A 27,743-nucleotide genomic window follows, 5' to 3' on the forward strand; every position below is an offset into this window, starting at 1 on the left:
TTCACCAGCAAACTGGCTGTTTGCTTCTGAGCCATTAGCTACCCACCCCCAATACCTATTCTCACCTCACCTATCACCTCTCTCTACCTCTACTCTACCCAACCCAACCCCAGTCCATCTATTGTGTTGAACTGCAACCCTGGCATTTTGTATCCAGCCGGCACGACATAAGGGCAGAGGCAGGCGTTCGCGCGTGTGTTTTTTATTGTACTACTTTGAGAAAGGATTTATTCTGAAAGCCAGCAAGGTGGCTTTTTTTTTTTTTTTTTTTTTTTTTTTTTTTTTTTTTTTTTTTTTTTTTTTTTTTTTTTTTTTTTTGTTGACAACTCAGCATTTCTGCTTTTCAGTGCATGGTCTCCTTTACTGTTACTTAAAGTATTTACAGCAATCAGCTTAACAACTCTTTACAAACTATGATAGTAATATTTTAGTATACATCTCAAAAGTGTACTGTAGGCAAACCTATCGTGGCTTATCCTGGTTCAAAATAAATGGATTCAAGGAGTCCACAGTAAAAGGACATATCTGTCATCACATTGTCCGGTAAACAAAGCAATATTTACATTTGAACAGGTGTAAGTGTAGACCAGATCAAATACACTTCACACAACTTGCTGGTCACACTGCCTCACAAACTGACAAAACAGCAGCACAACAATAAACCAGGGAAGTGTGGCCAAGGCGCAGTGACAGATGTACAAGCAGTTCCATGTCCACAACAAACATTTGCTCAGTTTCATTCGGCACACTCAGTTTGGCCAGTTACAGCCAGAGTGGGCTGGCTACCTGCTGCATTGGAATGTGTGGGCAGAGGGGATGGGGGATGCCGAAACACTAGTGATGAGCTCTGGCACAGCTCTTACAAGGAGAGGTCCCTAGTGGCGGGATCAAATTTTTGAAACCATCTATACACTTATGTAGGTTAAAATCCTAGGCATCAAACACTGGTAGGCCCTCATTTTCAAATAACTGACAAAAATATTCAGAATTTTGCGTGATGTTCAATAGTGTTAAAAAAGTTGTATTACATTGACTGGTTGCACAGTGTAACCCAGTTGGGGTAAGGGCTTTACATGTAGGAGGTTATGGATTTGAATCTTGTCGCACGAGTTAATTTTTAATTTTTATTTTTACATCTTTATCAAAATGACTTTGATCATCTTTATTCAATTAACTGATTTAAATGTAGTTTTTTCTTACTTCTATTCCTCTGTCGCATGATTTCAATCATAATATCAACTTCTTCATTTGCTCTCATTTTTCTTCCTATCATTCTTTTTTGAGTTGAAACCTTTACGCATTTTTAATTAACTTTTTGTATTAATTTCAGTATAATTTCTTTTGTTTTTATCGTCCTATTTTTTTTTCATCCAGGTTATTGCATTCATTATATCTAATTTCTCATTTTGCTTGAATTTTGTTTTACTTTTACCCTTCTTTCATTTAAATCTTTATCTGCAGTTTTTTGTTCAGTTCAATAAAAATTTAGGCTACGTTTTAGATGTTTCTATGAAGATTATCACATAGAAAAATTGCCCATCCTGTAACAAAAAACACATTTCTCACACCATTGCACAGTCAACTAAAATATATTCTTTTGTCTTTTGTTTTTAACCAACAAATCAGAATTTTCAATTGATTCAATATTATAGTATATAAATATAAATTCACACTCACAAAAAGTCCAACTGGAAAAAGAATGATATAAAGATAAAATGAAACGAATGAAAAAGTTCATATGGTGATTAAAATGTGACAAAGGATAAATATAAAAAATTACATTTAAACCAATTAATTGGATAAAAATAATGACCAAAGTCATCTCGATAAAGATTTAAAAAATAAAAAATAAATTAGCACACCTGACGAGATTCAAACCCACAACCTCCTCCATCAGAATCTCTTACCCTACCCATTACACTGCACAACCAGTCTATTTAATACAACTTTTTTAACCCTGCTGAGCATCACGTAAAATTCCGGAAGTTTTTTAGTCAATTACTCTCCAACAAGGGACCACCAGAGTGAACTGCTGCTGGGTGATACCTGGGATCTTAATCTACATCACAATATATTTGGTTTCAAAAATACAATTCCATCGTTGGGGATTCCATCCTTGTTAGCTGTGGCTGAATATTGAACACAATGCTGCACTGAGCCAAGCAGAAGGTAAACAAATGATTCTGCCCAAAATCAAACCCAGTGCTGTGGCTTTCTGAGGGCTGGCACGGGAAATGCAAAAATTTCCAAAGTTTTCCAGAATAAAAAGTTTCCCAAAGTTTTCCAGGATGCTGGGATACTCTGTAATTTACCACAGGATACAAACATGTGAACAAATAATAAATATCTTAACATAAGAATCAAAAAATAAAATTATATTAAAAACAAAGATTCCAAGACTTACCAAGCGGGAAGCGCCGGCAGACAGGCACATGACCAAAACACACAAACACACACACAGAATTACTAGCTTTCGCAACTGATGGTTGCTTCTTCAGGAAGGAGAGGGAAAGACGAAAGGATGTGGGTTTTAAGGGAGAGGGTAAGGAGTCATTCCAATCCCGGGAGCGGAAAGACTTCCCTTAGGGGAAAAAACGGACAGGTGTACACTCGCGCACGCACGCGCACACACACTTACACACACACACACACACACACACACACACACACACACACACACATCCGCACATACACAGACACAAGCAGACATATTTAAAGGCCTTTAAACATGTCTGCTTGTGTCTGTGTGTGTGTGTGTGTGTGTGTGTGTGTGTGTGTGTGTGTGTGTGTGTGTGCGCGCGCGCGTGCGTGTACACCTGTCCTTTTTTTCCCCTAAGGGAAGTCTTTCCGCTCCCGGGATTGGAATGACTCCTTACCCTCTCCCTTAAAACCCACATCCTTTCGTCTTTCCCTCTCCTTCCTGAAGAAGCAACCATCGGTTGCGAAAGCTAGTAATTCTGTGTGTGTGTTTGTGTGTTTTGTTCATGTGCCTGTCTGCCGGCACTTTCCCGCTTGGTAAGTCTTGGAATCTTTGTTTTTAATATATTTTTCCCATGTGGAAGTTTCTTTCTATTTTATTTACAAAAAATAAAATTAGGAATAATTCACTGAACAGCTCAAAATCCTTGTCCACCAACACAAATTCCATAGCATTTGCAACTTTCAATATTACACTTCATTTCTAATCAGCATATTTTGCATCTTCCACCCTGGAAACATGAGTAATTTATTCTACTCTTTTCTAGTTTTTCTAGTGTTACTGTTGAGCTTGAAATATATTCTCTAGCTTTAGATGTGAGAAATGTAAACTGTGTTACCTAACTAAATCAGAGAGTTATCACATAAATTGTAATTCGTCATACTTTCACACTTTTGTCCCTCTACAGTAAATACAAACAATATTTTTCCAGAATATATATTACTTCTTACCCTCTTAAAATCAAGCTTCTCTAAAACAACTTCACACTTCAGTAGTGTTTCTAATGGCATTCTCTTGTTAGGATTTGACAAAATTTCAAGGAGCTTCTTCATTTTGCTCAACTTTTCAACGTCTACAACAAACAGAAACAGATATTATAAAATTTTTCTATGAAAATGAGAGACTATGGCTAAAAATAATTTTTTGTTATTATTTACTTGCAAAAACAAATACCACAGCTGTATACGGATGATATAAAATGAAAGCAAGTTTGCATAAGAGGTAGTGCAATTTGTGAAACTTTCAAAAAAAAGAACATTCGTTACAATTCTGAACAACCACACAATGTGAGTACCTTTACTTTTCCGAACACGTGCATCTGATCGATTCAAAAACTTTTGTATTTATATTTCCTTCTGCTTTACCTTGCTTTTTATTTTCATATTATTTTTTATTATTTGTTTATTTTATTTTATTCCACACACATTCAACTTATTTACTGAAAATTGCAACATAATAACTCATAAATAACTGCAAAGTCTGTTTTATGGATTATTTCCACAAATTATTTTCAATTGCAGTTAATACAAAGACGATATAATTTTATTACTGAAATCATGCGAGATGTATTTCTTTATTCTCTCAATATTTTAATGAGAAAAATAGTTTAGGACAAAAGAAAATAGGTCTTTTGGGAGCAGGAGTTACAATTGTGGCACAGTTCATCATTCTATAGAATTCCAAATAATTGCTGCAGTGTTTCAAAAGAGATTATTTTTTAAAAACTACTATTGCAGTGTGCATATTAGGTAAACAGCATCATAGAAGAGTTTTTGTCTATAGCATCCTATCCAAATAATTCATAAAGATGAAGACTGAATGGGATTTTGCTTCGTAAAGAAATAGTTTTCACATAATGAACTGACTGAAAATTTGTTTCCATGATAGCACCTGAAATATGTAATTTTTGGCTCACTATGGTACCAGTATGGTGCAGTATGTCAAGGAAACACAACATGCTGTGTGTGTGTGTGTGTGTGTGTGTGTGTGTTTATATATAAAACTGCCTTGTTTTTAAAAATTTACACAACAATCTTGTATATACCATGTAGTGAACCACATCTATAAGTAACAGCAATGTGTAAGTGCCAATCCACATGCAAAATTCAGAGCTGCCAAAGTAATGAATGTTTACTGCATTTTGCAATAGACTTCATGAAGATTCTTAATATAGGGTGGCACAGAATGCACGTTTTCTAAATGGGCAGTACTCTCCAGTACCTTGGAGTACTTTAGAGGAGGAGATTATTACACACGGTACCATGGAATACGGAAATCCTGCTTAAGCAAATGAGCTATTTTTTCTGAAATAATGATTCTTGTGTTATCCTGTAACACCTTTTTTGTCAACAGTCAAGTTTTCCACTTAATAAAAGAGTCTCTGGTGGTAACATAATTATCTAGAGAAATTAATTACTCGCATCCAAAATACATGGAACGTTGGAAAGAGATTGAAATTCAGGGTATTTTGCATTAAACAAGGTAGCACATTCTACCTCAGGTGTTGCCTTGTCACCTGCTACAGTGTATTCTAAAAGATTAGTTGTAATTTCATCTGTACAAAAATAATTATCCAAATGTTGCCCAAGATGATTTCGTTCATTGTAAACTTATTTCATGAATAATTACTTGTAATTCTTACTTTTCACCATGCTGTGATATGGAGTAGCAATGAGACTCATTTCCACATTCAAAGGTAATTGTTACTCAGACAGTTCCAACGACGACGACAGTACATCAAAAACGTTATCTATAAGCACTCGACTGTTTTCTGGAAATCATCTTATTTCATTAATTATCTCATTTTATGCTTCTAACATGCTTTTTTTCCTCTTGAATTTCAGTGTTATTTAATAAAAAGAAACTGAAACAAATTTCGAATCATTTTAATGCCCTTTAAAATGCTCCATTTGAGTTGTGTGATGCCTGTGAAATCACTGGCTGCTTGCTGTTCCTACAGCCATAAAGCTCAGTCACAGTGATAGCTTGTTTCAGAATTTACATTTCAGGAAATGGTTTACAAAGGTGTCTAACCACACTGTACAAATACATATACAAAAACTCCTGAAGTATTGTTTTGAGTGTTCCAAAGAAAGAGAAGATGTGGCTGCAATATACCTGCAAAATGATACCATGTCGATGCACAAATTCCCTAACCAAAGATTGTCTTGCACTCTGAAGTTCACATTAATTAATCTCCAAGCTATGCTTTCCCACTGTTAAAAGCACATATGGTGTCATTCAATGAACTTAAAATTGCAGAGAAAATTGGGAAAAGTGACTGTCATTGTATTCAACATTACATGCACAATTCGGTAGTTCAGTTGGTAGAGCAGTGGACTGTGACAGTTATAAACAGCTATCTATTGGTCATTGGTTCAAATCCGGTTTAAACAAAAATTATAAGTTATCTGTTAACGACTCAATGGCCCTCTTTTGAAAACCAAATCACATTTGTATAATTTCACAACACTGGTTAGAAAAATAGTATTGTTGAATTTTCCCTGCTTCCATTTACACGTGCTCACATTTACAATCACTATTCACATGTGTAACCTTCATGAAGATTTCTGGTTAAGGTGATCTCATACTTTTTATTTTGTTGGAAACAATCCTCCTTTATATCTTCTTACTGTCTGATTGGCTTCTTACTGTTTAAAGCTTCATCGTCTTACATAAAGATGAAGCAAGTCTCCTTCACACACTGTCGTTTGTTTACACTCACTAACACCCCCCTCCCATACGAATTTTTTCTAATGCTATTACCATATTTCGTGTAACACTTTTAAATTCTATGACCTTGAAACTTTTACAAATTTATGATGTCATCAGTATTTGAATATGGAATCTTCTAATCCTTAGTAAGATGTATTACTGATTGCGCCACAGACTTGACCCACATTGTGTTACCTGTACTAATGTTCATGAACACAAGGAAATTTTCCTCTGCTTTGGATCATAGTTCATGAATGCAGTGGCAATGAACGATGGTTCATTTTATAGGCCAAACTCTTCTTAGTTTCTGACAGTTTATTTCACATGAATCTGATAGTTGGCAATCTACATGTAAGATATGGGCCCACTTTTTTAGCGAGTTGAACAATGTTGGGTTTAGCAACGAAAAGAAGGCCCATCCTTCTACATCTACATTGATACTCTGCAATCCACTTTATGGGGGCTGGCAGAGGGTAACCCATACCACTGCTAGTCATTTCTTTTCCTGTTCCACTCACTAATAAAATGACGGAAAAGTGACTGTCTATATGCCTCTGCATGTGCCTTAATTTCTCATGTCTTCAAACTCACCAGTAACTAACAAATCTAGTAGCCCGCCTCTTAATTGCTTTGATGTCTTCCTTTAATCCAACCTGATGTGGGCCCCAAACACTCAAGCAGAACTCAAGAATAGGTCGTACTAGTGTCCTATATGCAGTCTCCTTTACAGATGAACCACATTTTCTTCGAATTCTCCCAATAAACCAAAGCTGACCACTAATCTTTCCTATCCCAATCCTCACATGCTTGTTCAATTTCGTATCACTTTACAATATTGTGCCCAGATATTTAAATTATGTGAATATATGAAGCAGGACACAACTAAAGCTGTATCCGAACATTACAGGTTTGTTTTTCCTACTCATCCATGCTAACTTACGTTTTTCTACATTTCGAGCAAGCTGCCACTCACCACACCAACTACAAATTTTTTTCTAAGTCTTCTTGTATCCTCCTACAGTCACTCAACATCGACACCTTACCATACAACACAGCATCATCAGCAAACAGCAGCAGATTTCTGCCCACACTGTCCACCAAATCATTTATGTATACAGAGAAAATAGTGCTCCTATCATACTTCCCTGGTGCATTCCTGATGGTATTCTTGTCTCTGATGAACATTTTCTGACAAGGACAACATACTCGGTTCTGTGAAATCTTTGAGATACTCAAATATCTGTGAATCTATTCTATATGCTTGTACTTTTTTAACAACCTGTAAAGGGGTACCATGTCAAATACTTTCTGGAAATCTATAGATGCCATCACTCTAAATGGGTAGAGCATTAACATATCAATTTTTGGGAGGTTCCCACTATCAGTGTTCACAAAATTTCTTTAGTGTTTCTTTGAAGTTGTAAAAACATTTTCCGTCACTAAATAGCTAAACAGTTTACAGAAAAATTCCGCAAAAACACTCTTAACACTTAAGTAACAGATGTTTAGCTTCATCTTAACACCTGGTCTGTGATGTCACTAGAGCTTCAGTCAATAACAGAGGTTTTTGATCATCTAACCTAAACTTGAAATTAGATGACTTTTAAGCTTTAATTGCATAAAAATAACAGGTATTTTGTGACAGCCTTGACAAAATGCTATTTGTGGGTTACAATCACTCCGAACAACAACAATCCAAATAATCCAGAATGAGATTTTCACTCTGCAGCGGAGTGTGCGCTGATATGAAACTTCCTGGCAGATTAAAACTGTGTGCCCGACCGAGACTCGAAATCCAAATAATATTTTTAATGTAAGAAAATAGTAAAATGTTTTCTACAGTTAACCCAAGTGACAGTCAGATACGCAAGTACAGCATCAGAATACCTAATACAACACTACTACCAAAGCACTATAGATCAAAAACAAGCAGGTTCAAATATTGAAACATTTAACAACTGTCGCTTTTAGTTTGTTTATCAAAGACAAAAAAAAGAAGCTATAACTACAGCTAAATGGTTCCACCTAATAGCAGATATATTTTTAGGTAAGCACTAAACATGAAGTAGCTCACGAGAAAGCTCACAGCCATCTTCACTAACATATGTATTTGATTCATAGTCTTGTGATTGCTGAAAACTACAGAGAGGAAGATATAACAGATAACAAATAGTATACCATTAGTATGTCGCATCTAACAGGTGATATTTGGAAATCCAGAATTATTGTATAATTAATGTGGCTGGGTTTACAGAGTAAAAGTAATTAGTGCCACCACAACAATTAGTAACTCTTTAAAGTTAATATCAGAATCTGACAGTGTTTAATATATAGGAAAGGAAACTAGTCATATAAAGTACAGACATACAAGGGCATTGTCAGATAAAAATTCGGACTGAGGTGTCCATTAATTATAGAAATACTAAACAATTACAACTGGTACTTTAATTGCAAAGAAAGAGACATGGGCACAAAGAAAAGGATTCAGAGAGATTCATCCACTGTAGCTGTTGGGTGGCAGGATCAGTAACCTGGCTTCAAAAGGGGAGGCAGCAGTGTCTCCACAGTGTGACTGACAGCAAACCATGCTCACCCACGGAAGTGTGATAGGACTGCTACTATTCTCTAAGTACATAAATGATTTTGCAGACAGGTTGGGCAGCAATCTGCGATTGTTTGCTGATGATGCTGTTGTGTGCGGTAAGGTGTCAAAGGTGAGTGACTTTAGGAGGATACAAGATGACTTAGACAATATTTCTAGTTGGTGTGATGAATAGCAGTCAGCTCTAAATGTAGAAAAATGTAAGCTAAAGTGGATGAGTACGAAAAACAAATCTGTAATGCTTGTCTACAGCATTAGTACTCTTCTGCTTGACACAGTCCACTTACTGTCCTGCTTGACACAGCCATGCTCTCTAAACGTCTGTATTTAAGGTTGCAGAATGACATGAAATGGAACGAGCATGTGAGGCTTATGGTAAGAAAGGCAAATGTTGACTTTTTTTATTGGAAGAATTTTAGAAAAGTGTGGTTCATCTGTATTGAAGAGCATTTGTCACGTAGAAAACGGTGCAATTAGATGAATGATGAACACTAAGTTCACTTAACAAAGGTTTATTCAGCATTTGCACATACCAGAGTGCGGAGCAAACTGTCTCCGGGCACAACACATATGGTATATATACAATTACAGAACATTCCAGTACAATGATTCTTGACATATGTGGATACTTCTAGAATGTACTCTAAGTGAATATACAAATTAAAATTTTACAGCTCAGGTGAGTTTTGAACTCACATCCCTCCATGCAACAGTCTAGTATCGTAACCACTATACCATGATGACTGTGCTACTCAGCCTCTTCTGCGACATTGCTCCCTTCTTAAGAGAACAGCATCTCGGTGTTCGTCGTCCTAGTCTGGGAACGAGTCACCGGTCCTGCATACAATGACTCCCGATGACTGATGTTCGCACTGGCGGCGATCTTCTTAGAACTTCTTTTGCCGCTAGGCTCTTCGTCACCTTTCCGCTTGTTGCCTGTCATCAGAACTTCGAATTTACCCTGGGTTGCAGGTTCGTTATAGGACTTCATTTGAAGGACGTGGACCGAATCTCTGATCTTTTTTGTCTTGTGTTGGGGTCGAAATCATCAACTTCATAAGTAACATCAGACAACTGTTTTACAACCTTATAAGATTCGAAGTAGAGCCTGAGGAGCTTCTCAGAGAGACCAACCTTCCGAAAAGGAGTGACGATCCAGACTAAGTCACCAGGCTGGTAGACAACAGGGCAGTGGTTCACGTCGTATCTTCGGCAATCATTTTCTTGAGCCTGCAGTGTGCAGAGTCTAGCTAACTACCGAGCTTCCTCAGCTCTGATTAACACCTGGCCGATGTAGTCGTCATCCACATCATCAGGATGTAACAGAAACACAGTGTCCATTGTCGTCGTCGAATCTCGTCCACACATCAGGAAAAATGGTGTAAATCATGTGGTGTCTTGTTTGGCAGTGTTGTAGGCAAACATCACGAAAGGTAGCACCTCATCCCAGTTGCTCTTATCAACATTGATAGCATGTCGGCCAAGGTCTTATTAAGGAGTTCAGTAAGCCCGTTAGTTTGCAGATGGTAGGCAGTCGTCATATGATAAGTAATGATGCACCAACGGTTTATCTCTGCCACAAGATTCAATTGAAAACCGTTCCCTTGATCCATAATTAACAACCCTGGGGCACCGTGTTTTAATACAATGTCTTCCACGATGAATTTGGCTACCTCTAATGCTTCGGCTGTTTTCACAGCTTTTGTAATGGCATAGCGTGTCAGATAATCAGTGCAAACAATAATCCATCTATTGCCACTAGCAGACATTGGAAATTGTCCAAGGAAGTCAATCCCAACACGCTGGCCAGCCAAAGTGGTTGAGCGGTTCTAAGTGTTACAGTCTGGAACTGCGCGACCACTACGGTCACAGGTTCGAATGCTTCCTCCGGCATGTATGCATGTGACGTGCTTAGGTTAGTTAGGTTTAAGTAGTTCTAAGTTCTAGGGGACTGATGACCTCAGATGTTAAGTCCGATAATGCTCAGAGCCATTTTGGACCCAACACGCTGGAAAGGTGCTTCGGCTGGTGGAACTAGTATGAGTCGGCCAGGTGGTTTCTGAGGAACTGCCTTTCACCTCTGGCACTCTCAACAGAGCAACACATAGTGACGGACACTCCTAAATAAACCTGGCCAGAAAAATCTCTAGCGGATCTTATCGTATGTCTTAACAAATCCTAAATATCCAGCCTTAGGCGTGTCATGGAATTTCGGTAGAACGTCTAAGCACATGTGTTTAGGAATCACTGGTAGCCACCTCTTTCCAAATGGATCAATGTGTTTCTTGCAAAGTAATCCATTAACTACCTTAAATTGTCCTTTCACATGCCCTGACCGATTTAAGCCAAGCATAATTTGAGATATCTTGGTGTCCTCCTCCTGCTCAGCAGAGAGATCCAGGAGTGCAGCGAGACAGTTACTATCTTCATCAAAGTCTTGATAGTCTTGCGCAGGGTTTCTTGAGAGACTGTCGGCACCTTGGTGTTTTCTTCCACTTTTGTACACTATGGTAATGTCATACTCTTGAAGATGTAGTGCCCTGGTGAGTCGTCCTATTAGATCCTTAAGACCTGTCAACCAACGAAGTGAATGATGGTCTGTAACAACTGTGAATGGCCTCCTGTAGAGACACTGTCGAAAGTCGTCCTATGATCCTTAAGACCTGTCAACCAACAAAGTGAATGTTGGTCTGTAACAACTGTGAATGGTCTCTAGTAGAGATACTGTCGAAATTTGCACATGGCCCAGATCACAGCAAGACATTCTTTTTATGTATCTGAGTAGTTCCTCTCGGCTTTCGTAAGTGTCCTAGAAGCATAGGCTATAACAGTCTCTTTTCCATCCGAAATTTGCACCAGAGCAGCACTGATACCATACCCACTAGCATCCGTGTGTAGTTCTGTAGGTGCTCTCTCATCATACAGACCAGGTACACGGTCAGTCATCAGAGCTATTCGCACCGCATCGAAAAAATCTTGCTGAGCACCACCCCAGATAAATTTAGCATTGGCTTTTAACAACTCTGAGTGGCCTGGCTTTGATACAAAAGTCTTTGATAAAACAACGGTAATAAGAACATAATCTGAAGAAGCTTCTCACATCTCTAATACTTTTAGGAATAGGAAATTCCATTATATGTCTCACCATTTCTGAGTCTGGCCGCACACCTTTGTCTGACACAAGGTGTCCAAGTATTTTAATTTCTTTTGATCCAAGAGACACTTTCTCAGATTAAGTTCCAGTCCGCCTTGTAGGAGACACTTAAGAAAGGCCCTCAGTCTTTTTATGTGTTCATCAAATGTCTCTGAGAACACTATAATGTCATCTACATAACAAAGACACATTGTCCACTTCAAGTGCCTTAGAAGATATATCCATCAGCCGTTCAAAAGTTGCTGGTGCTTTACACAAAGCAAATGGCATTACCTTAAACTCATACAGGCCATTAGAGGCGATGAATGCAGTTTTCTCAACAGTATCCCAGGTACACGTTCATGGTTGAGAAAAACTTAGCCCCCTTCAGACAATCTAGGGTATGGTCAATTAGTGGAAGAGGGTAAACGTTCTTTTTAGTTTTATTATTAAACTTCCTATAATCAACACAAAAGCGATAACTGCCATACTTCTTCCCGAAAGAACCACTGGTGATGACCATGGAATCTGTGAAGGCTGAATGATGTCATTCTTCATCACTTTCTCTACCTCATCACGAATTATTCGATGTTCCGTTGCTGACACACGGTATGCTCTCTGGCTTTTTGGTTGATGGACTACAGTGCTAATCCAGTACTTCACTGACAATTTGCCTAATTTGCTCTTCACCTGTGGATTGAAGCAGTCAGAGAACTCTTGAAGAATTACAAGTAGCTTCTTCTGTTGTCCCTTAGTGACATCTGGTGATAGATGAGCTGGAAGATCTTGTCTCGTAGTGGTTGCGCTAATTTTGACCACCAACTCGGCATGAGAGGTTTCTATGACGCTCAGCTGTTCTGCAATTAACGGCTCAGCATTTGCTACACACATGCTCGAATATTTGGGATCTATACCAGGTAGTATTAAACGAACACATTGAAGCAATTCAGAGGTGAGCTACTAGATTTATTACTGGCAGATCAAAACAACAAGCGTTACAGAGATGGTTAAGGAAACCAAGTATGAATCGCTGGAGAGAAGTGACATTCTTTTCGAGGAACACTACTGAGAAAATTTAGAGAACTGGCACTTGATGCTGATTGCAGAACGATTCTGTTGCTTCCAACATACATTGCATGTAAGGCCCACCAAGATAAGATACAAGAAATGAGGGCTCATACGAAAGCATATAGACGGTCTTTTTCCCTCATTCTATTTGTGAGTGGAACAGGAATGGAAATAGATAGTAGTGGTATGGTGTACCCTTCACCATATGCCATATGGTGTATTGCGGAGTAACAATGTAAATGTAGATGTAGAATTACGTCTTCAAGGCACTGTAATGTACATGCAAGTTGCATTTGATTTGACATGCACTATAGGGCAAGATAGTGCATTGGTGATCGGGTGATTGAACCAGATTGCTAGTTTAGTTTTCATTTCTACTCCTGCCCCCCAGGTAGCAGCAGCCTCCTGTTAAGATTCCAGCCATACTTATGCATGATATCAGGCAATACTCTTGTCAATGTGGTGTAGATGGTTAAAGCACCTGACTACGCAGGAGACCTGGGTTTCAATCCCCAGCTTGGAACAAATTTTCATTTGTAGTCAATGAATTCTTTCAGTGCCCAAAAGTGGCAGAGATCAAAAGTCTCCTTTCTGAACTAGCTTTTTTGTCCAACAGTGGAAATGAATATTCATAAATGACATTAAAGTATTCACGCACAACAAAACTGAAGTACCCCAATTGATGTTCTAATTTTATTTAGATTCTCTTTATTTCACAACATATTCTGCAATTACAGTATGAGTCTACGCGGGCATGTAATTGTGAGAGTCAAGTTAAGACCAGTATTCCATATTATTTCACTGTGACAGCAGCAACCCACTGGTCATAGCTGGTATGTTTACCTAACTTGTAGTGCAAAAAGTGTTTCACCGTATTTCCTTTAACACAATTTTCAGGGCTAGATGGTAATTACAAAGTGCGCAAAAAGACATGACACTGTGTTTTGTACTTAAAATTATAAAGTCAAATTAAGATTTGGAAATAATATTGAACTGCATGTCATTCTGTGGCTGGCAGGGTAAGGTGGTTCTCATTTTGGAGGAAGGTCGAGGCACAATTCTTCACAAGGACCCACACCTAACAAGCACTTTTACATTGAATCAACCTCCACTTTTTCATATCTGCTCATTTTAACCGGTTAGCATAATTTAACAGTTGTTAAAACCACTTAAGAAAAATGTAGTATATCAATTAGATTTGCAAGTTTTTTTTTTTTTTTAAGTGCTGCTCACATTTAAGCTTACACAATGGAACCAAACTCTGTGGAAGACTATAGTTTTGAAGAAGAATTCAAACCATAGTGAACATGCAAGGTATACAAAGGAAAGGCAATATAGTGCCACAGTAAATCTTAAGCCCCAGTAGAATCAAACATGAACTCTCTGGCTTATTAACCTAACACTTAATCAAAATGAGCTACAAAATCATGTTTTATCACTATTAAAACATTCATTTTAGTTTACAAGCAGACTTACCATCATTTCCCATTTTGGCAATCATCCTGCGAAGTGGCTCAATATATTTACTGAGTTGGCGTACTTTCTCTATATAAGCTTGATCCTCCTGCTGACTGCAGGGGCTTGGGGTAGGTACTGCAGGGCCAGGAGTGTTTAAGGAACTACTTGGCGAGGGTGCCATTCCTGTGGGAAGGATTTAAATGGAACACTGATATTATTAAACAGAAGTGAACTGATATCCAACTATATTACCTTCCTCCCTTCCTTACAGTTATATACATACACTAATGCATACAATTATATTTATCAAGGGGTGTATGCAATTTACATTAAACTGAATGACAGATCATAAAAGCTGTGAAAATGGATACCTCAAAAACTATTTTCCAACAACAAAAATTATTAGTTACAACAAAACAGTAAAAAATTAAAATACTTCATTGCACTCTTGGCCATATTCTTTTTAATAAAGATTGCAGCTGATTAAACATAAAATTAACTACACTGTAATCTCTTCATTCAACAGACAAAGTGAGAGTTCAATATTCCGCTGTCATCAGAATCTGAGGAATAGAGCACTAACATTTAACTGAAGAACTCTCGGAAAACAAACCTGAAGGATGACGAGTATTTGAACTGCCCCAAATGAAATGAAATTCCAGCATCTTAATTATTATCCCATCATACTCACTCTCATAAAAAATTACGATCCAATCAGTAACATAGTAATTACAAACAACAGTTAAGCAATTACTTAGCTTATACAAGGATTGGGATCGAAACAGAGAATGAGCTTGTTGAAGCAATCTCACCCTTCCATTATCACATCCAAAAATTAATAGTCCAGGGAAAGAAAGTACTAAGCGAATATATATCACTGTGCAATAAAACCATCTTCGCCACAACAGATGTACTATATAAATAACACCTACCCCAAAACTGCATATAATCAGTTTCTAAAATTAAATTTATTCTCCCCTCATCACACTATTCACACGCACGCACACGCGACAAACAGTCTTGTCATCACTAATTTGTCCTGTCTAATGTAGTGACCTGGGCAAAATTTTTCTGTAAAAATTTCACTTGCTTGAATACACCGAGAAGATAACACGTAATCTTTCTTACCTGTTATTCCTGTTAGTCGTTTATTTCCACTCTAGTAGTTTGAACCTACGGATTTCACTAGTAATTATAACAACACTGAACATTCGCAAACTGAATCAACCACATTAACAAGCAGCAATTCGCATTCACTGGTTCAGCTTTATGCTGCTCAGCTCATATAGCCCTGTCTCGTTTTGTCTGCAGTAAAGTTTATTTCTAGATGTGATGAGGATTGCTCTGGCAGAGGCATCACGTACACTATGCACACATTCAAAAATCAACTTATAATTCATTCAGAAATCAACTTAGAATGTGCGTTTCAAAATCATATCAATAATTGATAGACCGACGTGCACTGGATGCTAGGTGCTTTGTGAAACAAGGTTTTATTCCTCAAGAATATGAATTTGCCCCCTCCTCCTGAAATTGCCACTCAATACAGATACCCTGGTTTGTCCCCACCTCCCACTAGATCCGGGCCTGCTGCACACGCGTGAATCTGGCAGCTTGGGAGCACAAGTAAAATTTTTCCGGGAACACCATGTGGCTGGTTGCTGCTACTGCTATTTACACAGCCAACAGCCACATTTCTGTAGCCAGAAGCAGGTGAAAGTACTACTCATATGCAACTCAATGACGTGTGTCCATGAGCCCGCTTGTAACTGATTAAATGAGTCAAATGTAAACAGTTGTGATGTCACGCTCATTGGAGGCAATTTGTTGTTATGAAGCATTGCATAGTCTTCTGTAAGCCTTTGACATATTTTGCTGTTGGCAGACACTTGTACGACACTGTTATTTTGTATGGCGTATTTCCTTTGCAACTTAAGTTTTGTTTTCATTTTTCCTGTCATTCATGTTTTAATGCTGCAGTATTATTCTGCAGAAGCGGGATACAGTAATATCCTTTGTTAGAGCATCGGTTCTTACCAGCCAAAATTACAAACAAATTAACTGAAAACTAAAACAACGAAAAATTCCCAGAATTCTAAAAAAATTCCCTGGATTCTAAAAAAATTCCCAGGTTTTTCCCAGATCTCCCAGTTGTCCTGGATCGTGTACACCCTGCTACACTCAAGTAGCCAGAAGCGGGAGCAGTATCGCTCACACGCAACTTAACTACACATGCGCATGAGCCCACTGGCAATTGCTCCAAAGAACCTAATGTAAACAGTTTTGATGTCACGTTCATCAGAAGCAGTTTGTTGTTATGAAGTATTACCTTGCCTTCATCCTAAAGCCTTTGACACAGTTTGTTGTTGGTAGATGCTTGTGTGTGCAGTGAGTTTTGTGTTGTAAATGTCGCATTTCCTTTGCAATTTAAGTTATATTCTTTTCCTTGTTTATGTTTTATTGCTGCAGAATTACTCTGCAGCAGTTGGAAACAGCAATATTCTTTGTTAGAATGCAGTTGGAAATAGCAATATTCTTTGTTAGAATATCAGTTCTTACCAGTCAAAATTACAAAAAATTTAAGTAAAAACTAAAACAATGAAAAATTCCCACAATTCTAAAAAAAAATCCTACGGGTTTTTCTCAGATTCCGCACAGCATATGCACCCTATCCTAAAACTTCTCTCCGTACAAGTAGAGGTCCCTGGGGGTGGGGTAGACTTTTTGAGGCTATATATGTGGTTGTGTAGGTTAGGGTCCCAGGTTTTATATCATACCCTGCAACCACGTTCCCTGGTGAACCACTGTTTGCGAGTAAACAACAAAAAATAATTTCCTGTGATCAACTAGATAACAACTGAAGCTACAACAACAAAATCGGTTTATGAAACCAAACCCCAATATAGTCATTAAGTTATTCGGTTGATATGCTGCACGTAATGGGTATAAGTCCCATTACATCAATTATTTTTATACTTTTATAAAAATAGTTGTCAATAGCTGTCACTATTCAATTAACTGTGACTGCATGGTGTGATACCTGGAACTGTAACACACACAACAACATGTGGTCTCCAAATCCTTTCAGCTCTTGTTACACCAATGACTTAGTTTTTGTTTCCTATACATGCAATATGCAGCATTTGACAACTGGTATCACAACCAACAGATGGCAGTCACGGCTTATTTGCCTAGTAACTCCCAACCACCACCACTCACATCCCTCCCTCAGCAGCTAATGTACTTATAGTAGGAGGGCAGAATTCTTTAACCTCCTTGTTGAAAAGGACCTAAACTTTTTGTAATTTACAGGGAACATTCTAAAAACAGATACCATTTGGAAAAACAATGTTAAATTGGCTGTAAACATTTAACATAGCATGTAACTGCTTTTTAATATGATGATGGTGATAATGATGCTATACATCAAAGAATAATATCCTTGAAATAAGGACAGGTGAATGTTTTAAAAGAATTCTAGTAGTTACATTACTTGCAACATACAAGAAAATGATCAGTCTAAATTTTCACATCACCAAAATCATCATAGGGGCATGTTAGAAAACACAAAATTGTGATATCTAGTTTTGTGAGTTTTGCATCATTTTGTGAAGTAATTAATCAAGAAGGAAATTCATAAAATGAAACAACCATGACAAAGGTATTTTGAGTTTGGTAAGAGACCAAAGATAAGGTAAAAATTAAGGTCTACTTACCAACTGATCTTTGAGGCACTGACATTGGTGTAAGCTGAGAACTTGGTGATGGAACCAATGCTGGAGATGCTGCCATTTGATTGCTAATAAAAAATAACATAAAATTAATTTCAACAGCGGCTTTTACTATTTCACTGTCCCCTAAATAAAATACAATAGAAATGCACGAATTCATAAATGCCAAATTGCAAAATTTTTGTAGCTTCTCCTTACAGGTCATCATAATACCTTGCAGGCCCTGCAGTGAGTCCTGCTGGTGAAGGAGCGGATGGTGATGGACTTTGTCTTAAAAACTGTCGTGAACCAGCAAAACCACTTGCCTGATTTGCCATCATCATATTATCATTTCCCTGGAACAGACAATTCATATACAACTGCCCTGAACCGAACTGAACTGAACTGGCATCATCATACCACCACCAAAATAAAAAAAAAGTACACAGTTACAAACTAAACAGACTGAGAAATAATTCTAAAATTACGCTGGATTCCCAAAGAGTTTGAAATATAGCTCTTACAAAACAGTAATCGACAGAAGCCCTTGCAGAAGTTTTGGGGAAAGCAACTGCTTCACAAGTTTGCAGCAGTACATGTAGACAAATTAAAACTCCAGATTTGATCATTATCATATCCATAAGGGTACAGCATATCCTCGGTCTTCTTCCCTTCTCTTTCTTTCATTACCCAAATAGGGAGAGAAGTCTCTTGGTTGGTTTTGTGTGTGTGTGTGTGTGTGTGTGTGTAAGAAATACAAAAGATTGTGTGTGTGTGTGTGTGTGTGTGTGTGTGTGTGTGAAAGAAATACAAAAGATTGTGTTTGTGTAATACATGTATGTATATGGCTTACACACATTAAAGGAGACAGGTTAAGGGACAGGGACTGCTAGGAGAAAAGTTTAGTGACTGGTACAGGGCAGGGAGTTGAAATGATCTCAAGTAAGATAGTATGAGGTTATGTCTGGGTGGGGTTTGGGGGTGGGGGCAGGCCTGCCCAGACTGATCGTTTTGAAAGTGCAAACCACATTTCTCGTAGGATGAAAACAACTGAAAGAGATTACTGATACGGGCACTAACTGATTTAGTGTTTAGCAGATATACCACATGTTTGAAGACTTTGTAGCATTTACTACATTCAACTCACAATAATACATAATACCCTAAGTAAAAGAGAAATTCAAACAGTTTTTCTTACAGGTGTTCATTATGAGCATCACTTGTCACATGACATACATCAAGTCAATAAGTGAGCTGATCATTTTGTCTGCGGTAACTGTTACAACAACTGCCTCAATCCTATTTCCATAGTTGGGCTGATCATCTGGTAGCAAAGGCACATACACATGATCCTTTATGAAATCCCAAATGCTAAAATCTCATGCCATAAGATCCTGTGTGAATATGGAAGTCATGCAAAATAATTCGTCATCGAGCCCCATGTGGCCAGTCCAGTGGTCACATTAAATGTCATTTAACCAATCGCATGCCGGCCACGGTGGTCTCGCGGTTCTAGGCGCGCAGTCCGGAACCGTGAGACTGCTACGGTCGCAGGTTCGAATCCTGCCTCGGGCATGGATGTGTGTGATATCCTTAGGTTAGTTAGGTTTAAGTAGTTCTAAGTTCTAGGGGACTGATGACCACAGCAGTTGAGTCCCATAGTGCTCAGAGCCATTAACCAATCGCATTCTGAGTTATGCCCCAGTGATGTAGCAGATCATCTTGCTGTCAAATGAAGTTTTGTGTTTCACCTTGTTCCAACTGAGGGAAAAGCCGTAGTTTTAACGCATCAAGATAAGAAACACCAGTTACAGTTGTTTGACCAAAAAAAGACTGATCCTTAAACTTTCTGACTGTATGTTGCACAGATAAAGTCGGCTTAGAAGAGTCCTGTTGCAACTGTACCATTTTGTGGGGATTTGTGACCCTTAGATGCACACAATATGTTAGTTCACATTTCCACTTTGGTGAAATGTGAATTCATTACCAAAGCCTACACAATCCAGAAAATGATCGTACTGTTGCAATGGGACTCCACTAAGTTGAATGTTTCTGTGTCACATACCATCGGAAAGTTTAGGGCCAGTCTTTTTTGGGGAAACAACTAGGTGGTGTTCCTTATCTTGCATTAGAGTTATGGCTCTTCCTCTATTGGAAGAAGCTGAACCACAACACTTTATTTGAAAGCAAGATGGTGTACCACATCACTGGTATAGCTCAGTACTGTTTGCAGAGGTAGCACACAAACCATAATCTGTAGGCTTCAAAGCTCGTAACAACTACAAATGGAATGGGCCTAGTTGTAAGCATTTCCTTAACACTCTCCATACAGACGTCACTGGAATCGTTAATTCATGGCTAGTCTTCCGAAATGATTTCTTGGGGCGACGCATTAAAGACTCTCACTTGTTCGACATGTTCTTCACTCACTCTTGGTCAAATCATATTCTTCTTCTTGCAAGACAGACAGTGTCTTCACACTATGGATGTTATTACCACTTTGAGAGTTACAATGGAACTTAATAAGGAATGCAAAGTGGACTGTAACAATAGATTCAATCCTTGTTAACTATACAACATAAAAACCTTTATGTTCACTATTCACCATTTTTATTACTAGCACTTTCATAAACAAAACTGTCTGAGTCACTCTTTCATTTGATGTATTGTTTAAAGCTCTAAGTTGAATGTAATAAATGCCAGCCTTAAAACACTGACATTCATTCGGGAACACCTGGTATTTACCACAGATGCCTAAGCTGAAAGGATAGAAACATTTGTTGTGAAAAGCATACCAGATATCAAAGTGGATGAATCATTTATAGGTTGGTTTCATCTGGACTGAAGTTTGCATGTGAGCCCAAATAAAGACTGTCAGGATCCTATATTTTCACAGTTCAAATTTTTGCTAATATCAGTAGCATTTGAGAGTAAATTTATCCGGGCATCCAAGCTGAATGGTCGGGTTGACACTATGCGCAGGCCTTCTCTCAAATTCCTAATTTGTTTGTAATATGATCATTCGTACCATATTTGTTCAATGTGTAAAGATCAATGTCATCTAGTGCCATACCAAAGGTTACTAAGCTGTGCATATTTAAAAGTGTTCACAAAGAGTACTGCACTTGGCATTAAATTTTATTGTTTGTGATCTACTAACAATAATTTAGGAGTGTTTTTTAATACCTTGACACATACAAAAAAGTACATTTTTGAGAAAACACATTGTTTATATATCACACTGTAAGGCATGATTTAACATTTACACAGCTTTTATAGGCATGATTCTAAAATTTTCACTGTTTATTTGGCAATGGATGGACAAAGTTACCAAGTTTCTTCAAAAGTTGATACATGCAAAGAGGGAAGTTAAGGCCTCACAAAATTTTTAAGACATACTTTTTCTTTTCATTGTTGACCATATTTTTCTTTTCCAAAGTGGCATCTTTCCTTGCTGGATGTACTTTTTGAATTTCTGTACCTTAACCTCTATAGGACTTCCACCGTAAGTGTCCAGTACAGATAACTATATGTTGTTCTTAAACTTTTCAAAAGCCATCACTCACTGAGCAGTTATTTTGTTAGGCATATTTGAGCATAGGGCTTTTACTGCACAGGACTTGACATTGATTGCTATCAATCTTTATTTAATATTCTGACAATGCTATGTTGTTCCAGAACTTGTCACTCATAAAAAGAACTCCTTTCCTTGATCTGTGCTGGGGAATGAATCATAATGCACAAATCATACAGCCAAACCTGTCTTGAATAGAATATGTCACCTATGGAGTGCTTTCATCATGAGTGATCTGCTGTCTATCAAAACACACTTTTATCACATTTGGATTTTCCTCCTATTGCTACTGCAAAGAACTCTTTGCATGACATTCATGCAACTTTTGATTTGTTATTAACTGTTTCTTTTTCTCTAGAACTTGTTCCCTTTGAGACACTGTATTTGGATGTAGCTGACTTTGAAGTGTTGTGGCACAAACAGATACTGTCAAGGCCACTTTTTTCCTTACGCTGTACTTCATCGAAATAGTATTCTCCCTTTCTGTTTCTTTCTTGAGAAACAGTGGTCAGGAGGTTGGCACGGGGGGGGGGGGGGGGGGGGGGGGGGGGGGGAATGGTGGTCGTGGTGTGTGTGTGTGTGTGTGTGTGTGTGTGTGTGTGTGTGTGTGTGTGTGTGTGTGTGTTTTTTTTAAGACCTTTTGACCTAAAGCTTACTTGTTTAGCAGTATTTTTGTTGCGCCTGTCCACGACTCAACATCTCCACTATATGGTGACTAGCAATCTATTATTCTATTCTGGATTTTCCATTGTTTGATACTTTCCATTTAAAGATGTCTGTTCTTAGGATGTTTTGGAAAGCAATGAAATGAACATGTTATTGATGGGAATGTTGTGTTCACTTGCAGAATTTTCTCCAAAAGCAACCTGCTTTTGGGTCGCTGGATACTGAGGATACTAGATTAGAGGAGATAATTGCAAGATTATGAAGAAACATTACTTCATCTCGTATAAGTCTTTTGCCTGTATTGGTATTATATGTAAACCATCAACTGTCGCAAAAAAGAAAAGAAGACACAAGGTTTTAGAATATTTTAGGAGGGGAAAGAAATCAGTCCCCTTGCGGGACAAATACATGCAAGACTTACTATGAATGTAATACAGATCTCAAAAACAGTGCAAATCTAACAATGGGAAGTCCAGGACGTAAATATGTCCGCAATACGAATAAATTGGAATTTTACTCTCCGATAAATCATAATATCTATACTGATTTCTAGCACCTCACGCCTCATGGGAATTAGCATTGTCTTTGAGAAATGATAATGCAAGAGAAGCAAATCACGTCAATGTACAATATTGTTCCGCCACAACTCCACTTTACTATTTTGGGATCTTTCGTGCTTCATGTAGCGACATGAATGGACACTATTAAGACAGGTTTTTGTTCTCGCCAAGTCAGGCCTGAGTTCCTTTAGGGCATCATGCCTCAAAGTTTTATTCACGTAATCTTTTACTGTGAAGTTCAAAGTAATTCTCATTCCCTGTAATCTTCAATAAACTAGAGTGCCCACTCTTCCAAGTCAACAGACATCATTGCCAATGATAAACTGCCTGGAAGATAGAAACAACACAGAACAAAAGGACACACACTCAAACAACCGCTGATCCTAAGTGCCTGTTGTTTGCTAACAAGTGAAAGAGATTCCCACAAAAGGCAGGAAGCAATTTGCAGAGATATTTTGTTATGGTTTCTATTTCTCACCTACCTTTTATTTAAAATAAATACCTGTATCTGAGCAATGTGAGGAATCTGCGCATGCAACTGGCTTGGTAATTGACCAGCCATCTGGGTACCCATTTGTGTCTGCATTTGGACTTGCATCTGAGCTTGCATCTGGCTCTGCAGTGGACCAGGAGCCATTTGCACTCTCATCTGTCCTGAAAGCTGTTGTTGCTGAATCTGTGCAGTTAGCTGGGGCCCCATTTGGGCTCCCTGCATCTGTGCCTGCATCTGTCCAGCCATCTGGCCTATAGCACCAACCTTCAAAATGAAAAAAGGAAATCAATAAAGCATTGACAACCATCTAAAAGGAGATAACACTGACAACAATATACTTATTATAAGAGGCAGTCAAATGAAAATGAGACAGATGGAAAAAAGTAATTGCAATAACTGTTGGTGTATTTATCCCACTATGAGACCAGATGGTCAATGTCTTCATGAAAAAATGTCTGCAGACACCCAAGGAACCACAGTTTTACCCGAGTGAGCACTACTTCATCTGAAGAAAATAATGACCACAAATATCTTTCTTGAGGGCACCATAAATATGGAAAACACACAGGGAGAGATTGAGACTCTATGGAGCATGCATAAGGGCTTCCCAGAGAAACTTCTGTAGCACAGTTGAAACAACCTTGGCTATATGCAGGCGAGAAAGGACGTTTTGACTATGCTGCAGAAGTTTTTCTACAAAGCCCTTAAAGATGTGTGTCCTCCAGCACATAAACTTCCACAAGTTGCTTGCAGGAGCTACTTCTGCAAGTTATTTGATGGGGAATCATTCCCAGTAAGTCAACTTCTGCAAGCTTCATCAGCTTGCAGAAGTACCTTCTGCAAGTTAGTGGAAACAGTTTCTTACATCTTGCTGCAAGTACTCACCAAATTTGCCAGTTGTTGTAAGTTTTTCCCAAAGCTGTAAAAGTTGTGTGTTTTCAATATTAGTACAAAAATCTCAGTGTTTGAAAGGAGAACAGCATGAAGACAGATGGGCCAAAACAAATGGACCATGAGAATCCCTAACATTTAAAGGAAGTGAGAAAATCATTTACATAATATTTTGTTACACCATAAGGAGAAGTATCAAGGACATATGTCTTCAAATTTTTGTAGATTATTAATGTTAGCATGAACACAAATGCATTACATTTGTAACAAAAGTAATACTGGTACTGTTTGCAAAAATCGATCAGCAATCTAAAAATTGGCTTATGAAATTCTCTGAAAGTTTTTAATCTGAAGAAGAACCTCTGATTTTATTTCATTCAAATTTCTTTATAACTTAAATATGTGCACTTCCTTATCCCTATGAACACTTTTTGTTTTCTTAGTTTTGTTTTTTGTAAAACTTTTCTTCATTAATAATAACAACAATAATGCAACAATGGTGGTATCCATTTCTAAATACAACACTGTAAACTTCCACCAGCTCATCTCACGACTCAACTCTAGCAGAAACACTTCTGCAAGTCCCTGTAGCAAGCTCCTGAAATTAACTTGTTGAAGTAACTTGGAGAAATAAACTTGCACAAACTTTTGCTCTATTTTAAACATCTCAGCAAGTGCTTGCAGAAGTTACTTGCTAGTGGACACATGCCTTTACGCATCTTCCATACAGTACCAATCCCTTCCATGCAATTTCCTTACGGTGCCACCAAGAAAGAAATTTGCTTTTATTGAAGAGGTGCATGCCTGGGCACAACCATGGTTTCATAGACAACCACATATGTTGTTCCATGATGGAACTGACCACCTTGTCTCTCAGTGTGATAAATGTATTAATAATTAAGGCCGTTACTTTTGACATAATAAATACTTTACTTATTTATTTATTATCACACACACACACACACACACACACACACACACACACACACACGCAGAAGATATTAGTGCGCTTTTATGAGGACAGAGCACGGGGTCAACTATGGCCTTGATAAAGGACCCATTCCAGCATTTGCCTGAAATCATTTAGGAAAATACAGAAAACCTGAGTAAGGACGAACATACAGATTAGATTAGATTAGAGATTAGATTAGATTAATACTTGTTCAATAGATCATGAATACGACACTTCGTAATGATGTGGAACGTGTCAGGTTAATGAAAGATGTCTGTACAAGATATTACATTACACAAAATATTGCATGACACTAATGCTTAAGTTACTTTTTTTCCCTCCCTTAATTTATATCTAAAAATTCAGCCAATGAGTGGAAGGAGTTGTCATTTAGAAATTCTTTTAATTTATTTTTAAATGTTGGTTGACTATCTGTCAGGCTTTTGATGCTGTTTGGTAGGTGACCAAAGACTTTTGTGGCAGCATAATTTACCCCCTTCTGTGCCAAAGTCAGATTTAACTCTGCATAGTGAAGATCATCCTTTCTCCTGGTGTTATAGCTATGCACACTGCTATTACTTTTGAACTGGGCTGGATTATTAACAACAAATTTCATAAGTATATATATATACTATGAGGTTACTGTGAGGATCCCTAGATCCTTAAATAGATGTCTGCAAGATGACTGTGGGTGGGATCCAACAATTATTCTGATTACACGTTTTTGAGCAATGAATATTTTTCTACTCAACGATGAATTACCCCAGAATATGATACCATACGAAAGCAGTGAATGAAAGTAGGCATAGTAAGCTAATTTACTGAGATTCTTATCACCAAAATTTGCAATAACCCTAATAGCATACATAGCCGAACTCAGACGTTTCAGCAGACCATCAATGTGTTGCTTCCAGTTTAACCTCTCATCAATGGACACACCCAAAAATTTTGAAAATTCTACCTTAGCTACAAACTTCTGTTCAAAGTCTATATTCATTACTGGAGTTGTGCCATTTACTGTACGGAACTGTATATACTGTGTTTTATCAAAATTTAAAGAGAGTCCGTTTGCTGAGAACCACTTAATAATTTTGTGAAAAACATCATTTACAATTACATCACTTAGTTCTCGGTTTTTAGATGTTATTACTATACTTGTATCATCAGCAAGAAGAACTAACTTTGCATCTTCATCAATGTGGAATGGTAAGTCATTAATGTATATCAAGAACAGTAAAGGACCTAAGACCGAACCCTGTGGGACCCCGTGCTTGATAGCCCCCCAGTTTGAGGAATCGGCTGTTGCATTAACATTACATGAACCACTTATTTCAACTTTCTGCATTCTTCCAGTTAAGTATGAATTAAACCATTTGTGCACTGCCCCCCCTCAAACCATAATGATTTAGCTTATCTAAAAGAATTCCATCATTTACACAGTCAAAGGCCTTTGAGAGATCATAAAAAATACCAATGGGTGATGTCCGGTTATTCAGAGCATTTAATATTTGATCAGTGAAAGCGTATATAGCATTTTCTGTTGAAAAGCCTTTCTGAAAACCAAACTGACATTTTGTTAGTACTTTATTTTTACATATATGGGAGGCTACTCTTGAATACATTACTTTCTCAAAAACAATGGCATATTTCAGTCTATCGGGGAAACAGATTCCATCCTCTTAAACATGAAGTCAGTGTTAACAACTGCACTGCCTCATTCTGTTGGTCCTGATTGTACAACATTCTTTGATTTACAAACAATTCGCTCACAATACCTCTTAATATAAACATAAATTTGCACTTCGTTGCTGCAGACACTATCAACACTTGCTGGTGACCCCATGACCACAAACGTGCTGCTATGCCCCTTACACTTACACCAGTCTGTTTGCAAAACAGCAATCAATAACATGTTAAGCCAGTAAGATGTTAATTACATCCTAACTAAGTAATGAACTTAAATGTGGTTAAGAAATTCTCTCTCTACCTGTGACTAAATACACTCCTGGAAATTGAAATAAGAACACCGTGAATTCATTGTCCCAGGAAGGGGAAACTTTATTGACACATTCCTGGGGTCAGATACATCACATGATCACACTGACAGAACCACAGGCAACAGAGCATGCACAATGTCGGCACTAGTACAGTGTATATCCACCTTTCGCACCAATGCAGGCTGCTATTCTCCCATGGAGACGACCGTAGAGATGCTGGATGTAGTCCTATCAAACGGCTTGCCATGCCATTTCCACCTGGCGCCTCAGTTGGACCAGCGTTCGTGCTGGACGTGCAGACCACGTGAGACGACGCTTCATCCAGTCCCAAACATGCTCAATGGGTGACAGATCCGGAGATCTTGCTGGCCAGGGTAGTTGACTTACACCTTCTAGAGCACGTTGGGTGGCACGGGATACATGCGGACGTGCATTGTCCTGTTGGA

At 38.0% G+C, this 27,743-nt stretch overlaps 1 protein-coding gene across 4 annotated transcripts in view; it reads right to left on the reverse strand.

Annotated features, from left to right (window-relative positions):
• The window catches only part of LOC126268040 (mediator of RNA polymerase II transcription subunit 15), a 129,625-nt gene that overhangs the window by 14,691 nt on the left and 87,191 nt on the right, over positions 1-27,743 (reverse strand). For 2 of the 4 annotated variants that reach the window (XM_049973465.1, XM_049973468.1), the window contains 5 exons: positions 23,467-23,721; positions 18,399-18,520; positions 18,171-18,253; positions 14,473-14,637; positions 3,430-3,551 (listed from right to left, as the gene is read on the reverse strand). In XM_049973465.1, coding sequence (XP_049829422.1) covers positions 3,430-3,551; positions 14,473-14,637; positions 18,171-18,253; positions 18,399-18,520; positions 23,467-23,721 — 747 coding nt within the window. Of the gene's footprint in view, positions 1-3,429; positions 3,552-14,472; positions 14,638-18,170; positions 18,254-18,383; positions 18,521-23,466; positions 23,722-27,743 lie in introns of all 4 variants that reach the window. The other 2 variants (XM_049973466.1, XM_049973464.1) reach the window with 1 other exon arrangement.

This window comes from Schistocerca gregaria, chromosome 4, assembly GCF_023897955.1.
Source record: "Schistocerca gregaria isolate iqSchGreg1 chromosome 4, iqSchGreg1.2, whole genome shotgun sequence".
In the NCBI taxonomy this organism is placed as follows: domain Eukaryota; kingdom Metazoa; phylum Arthropoda; class Insecta; order Orthoptera; family Acrididae; genus Schistocerca; species Schistocerca gregaria.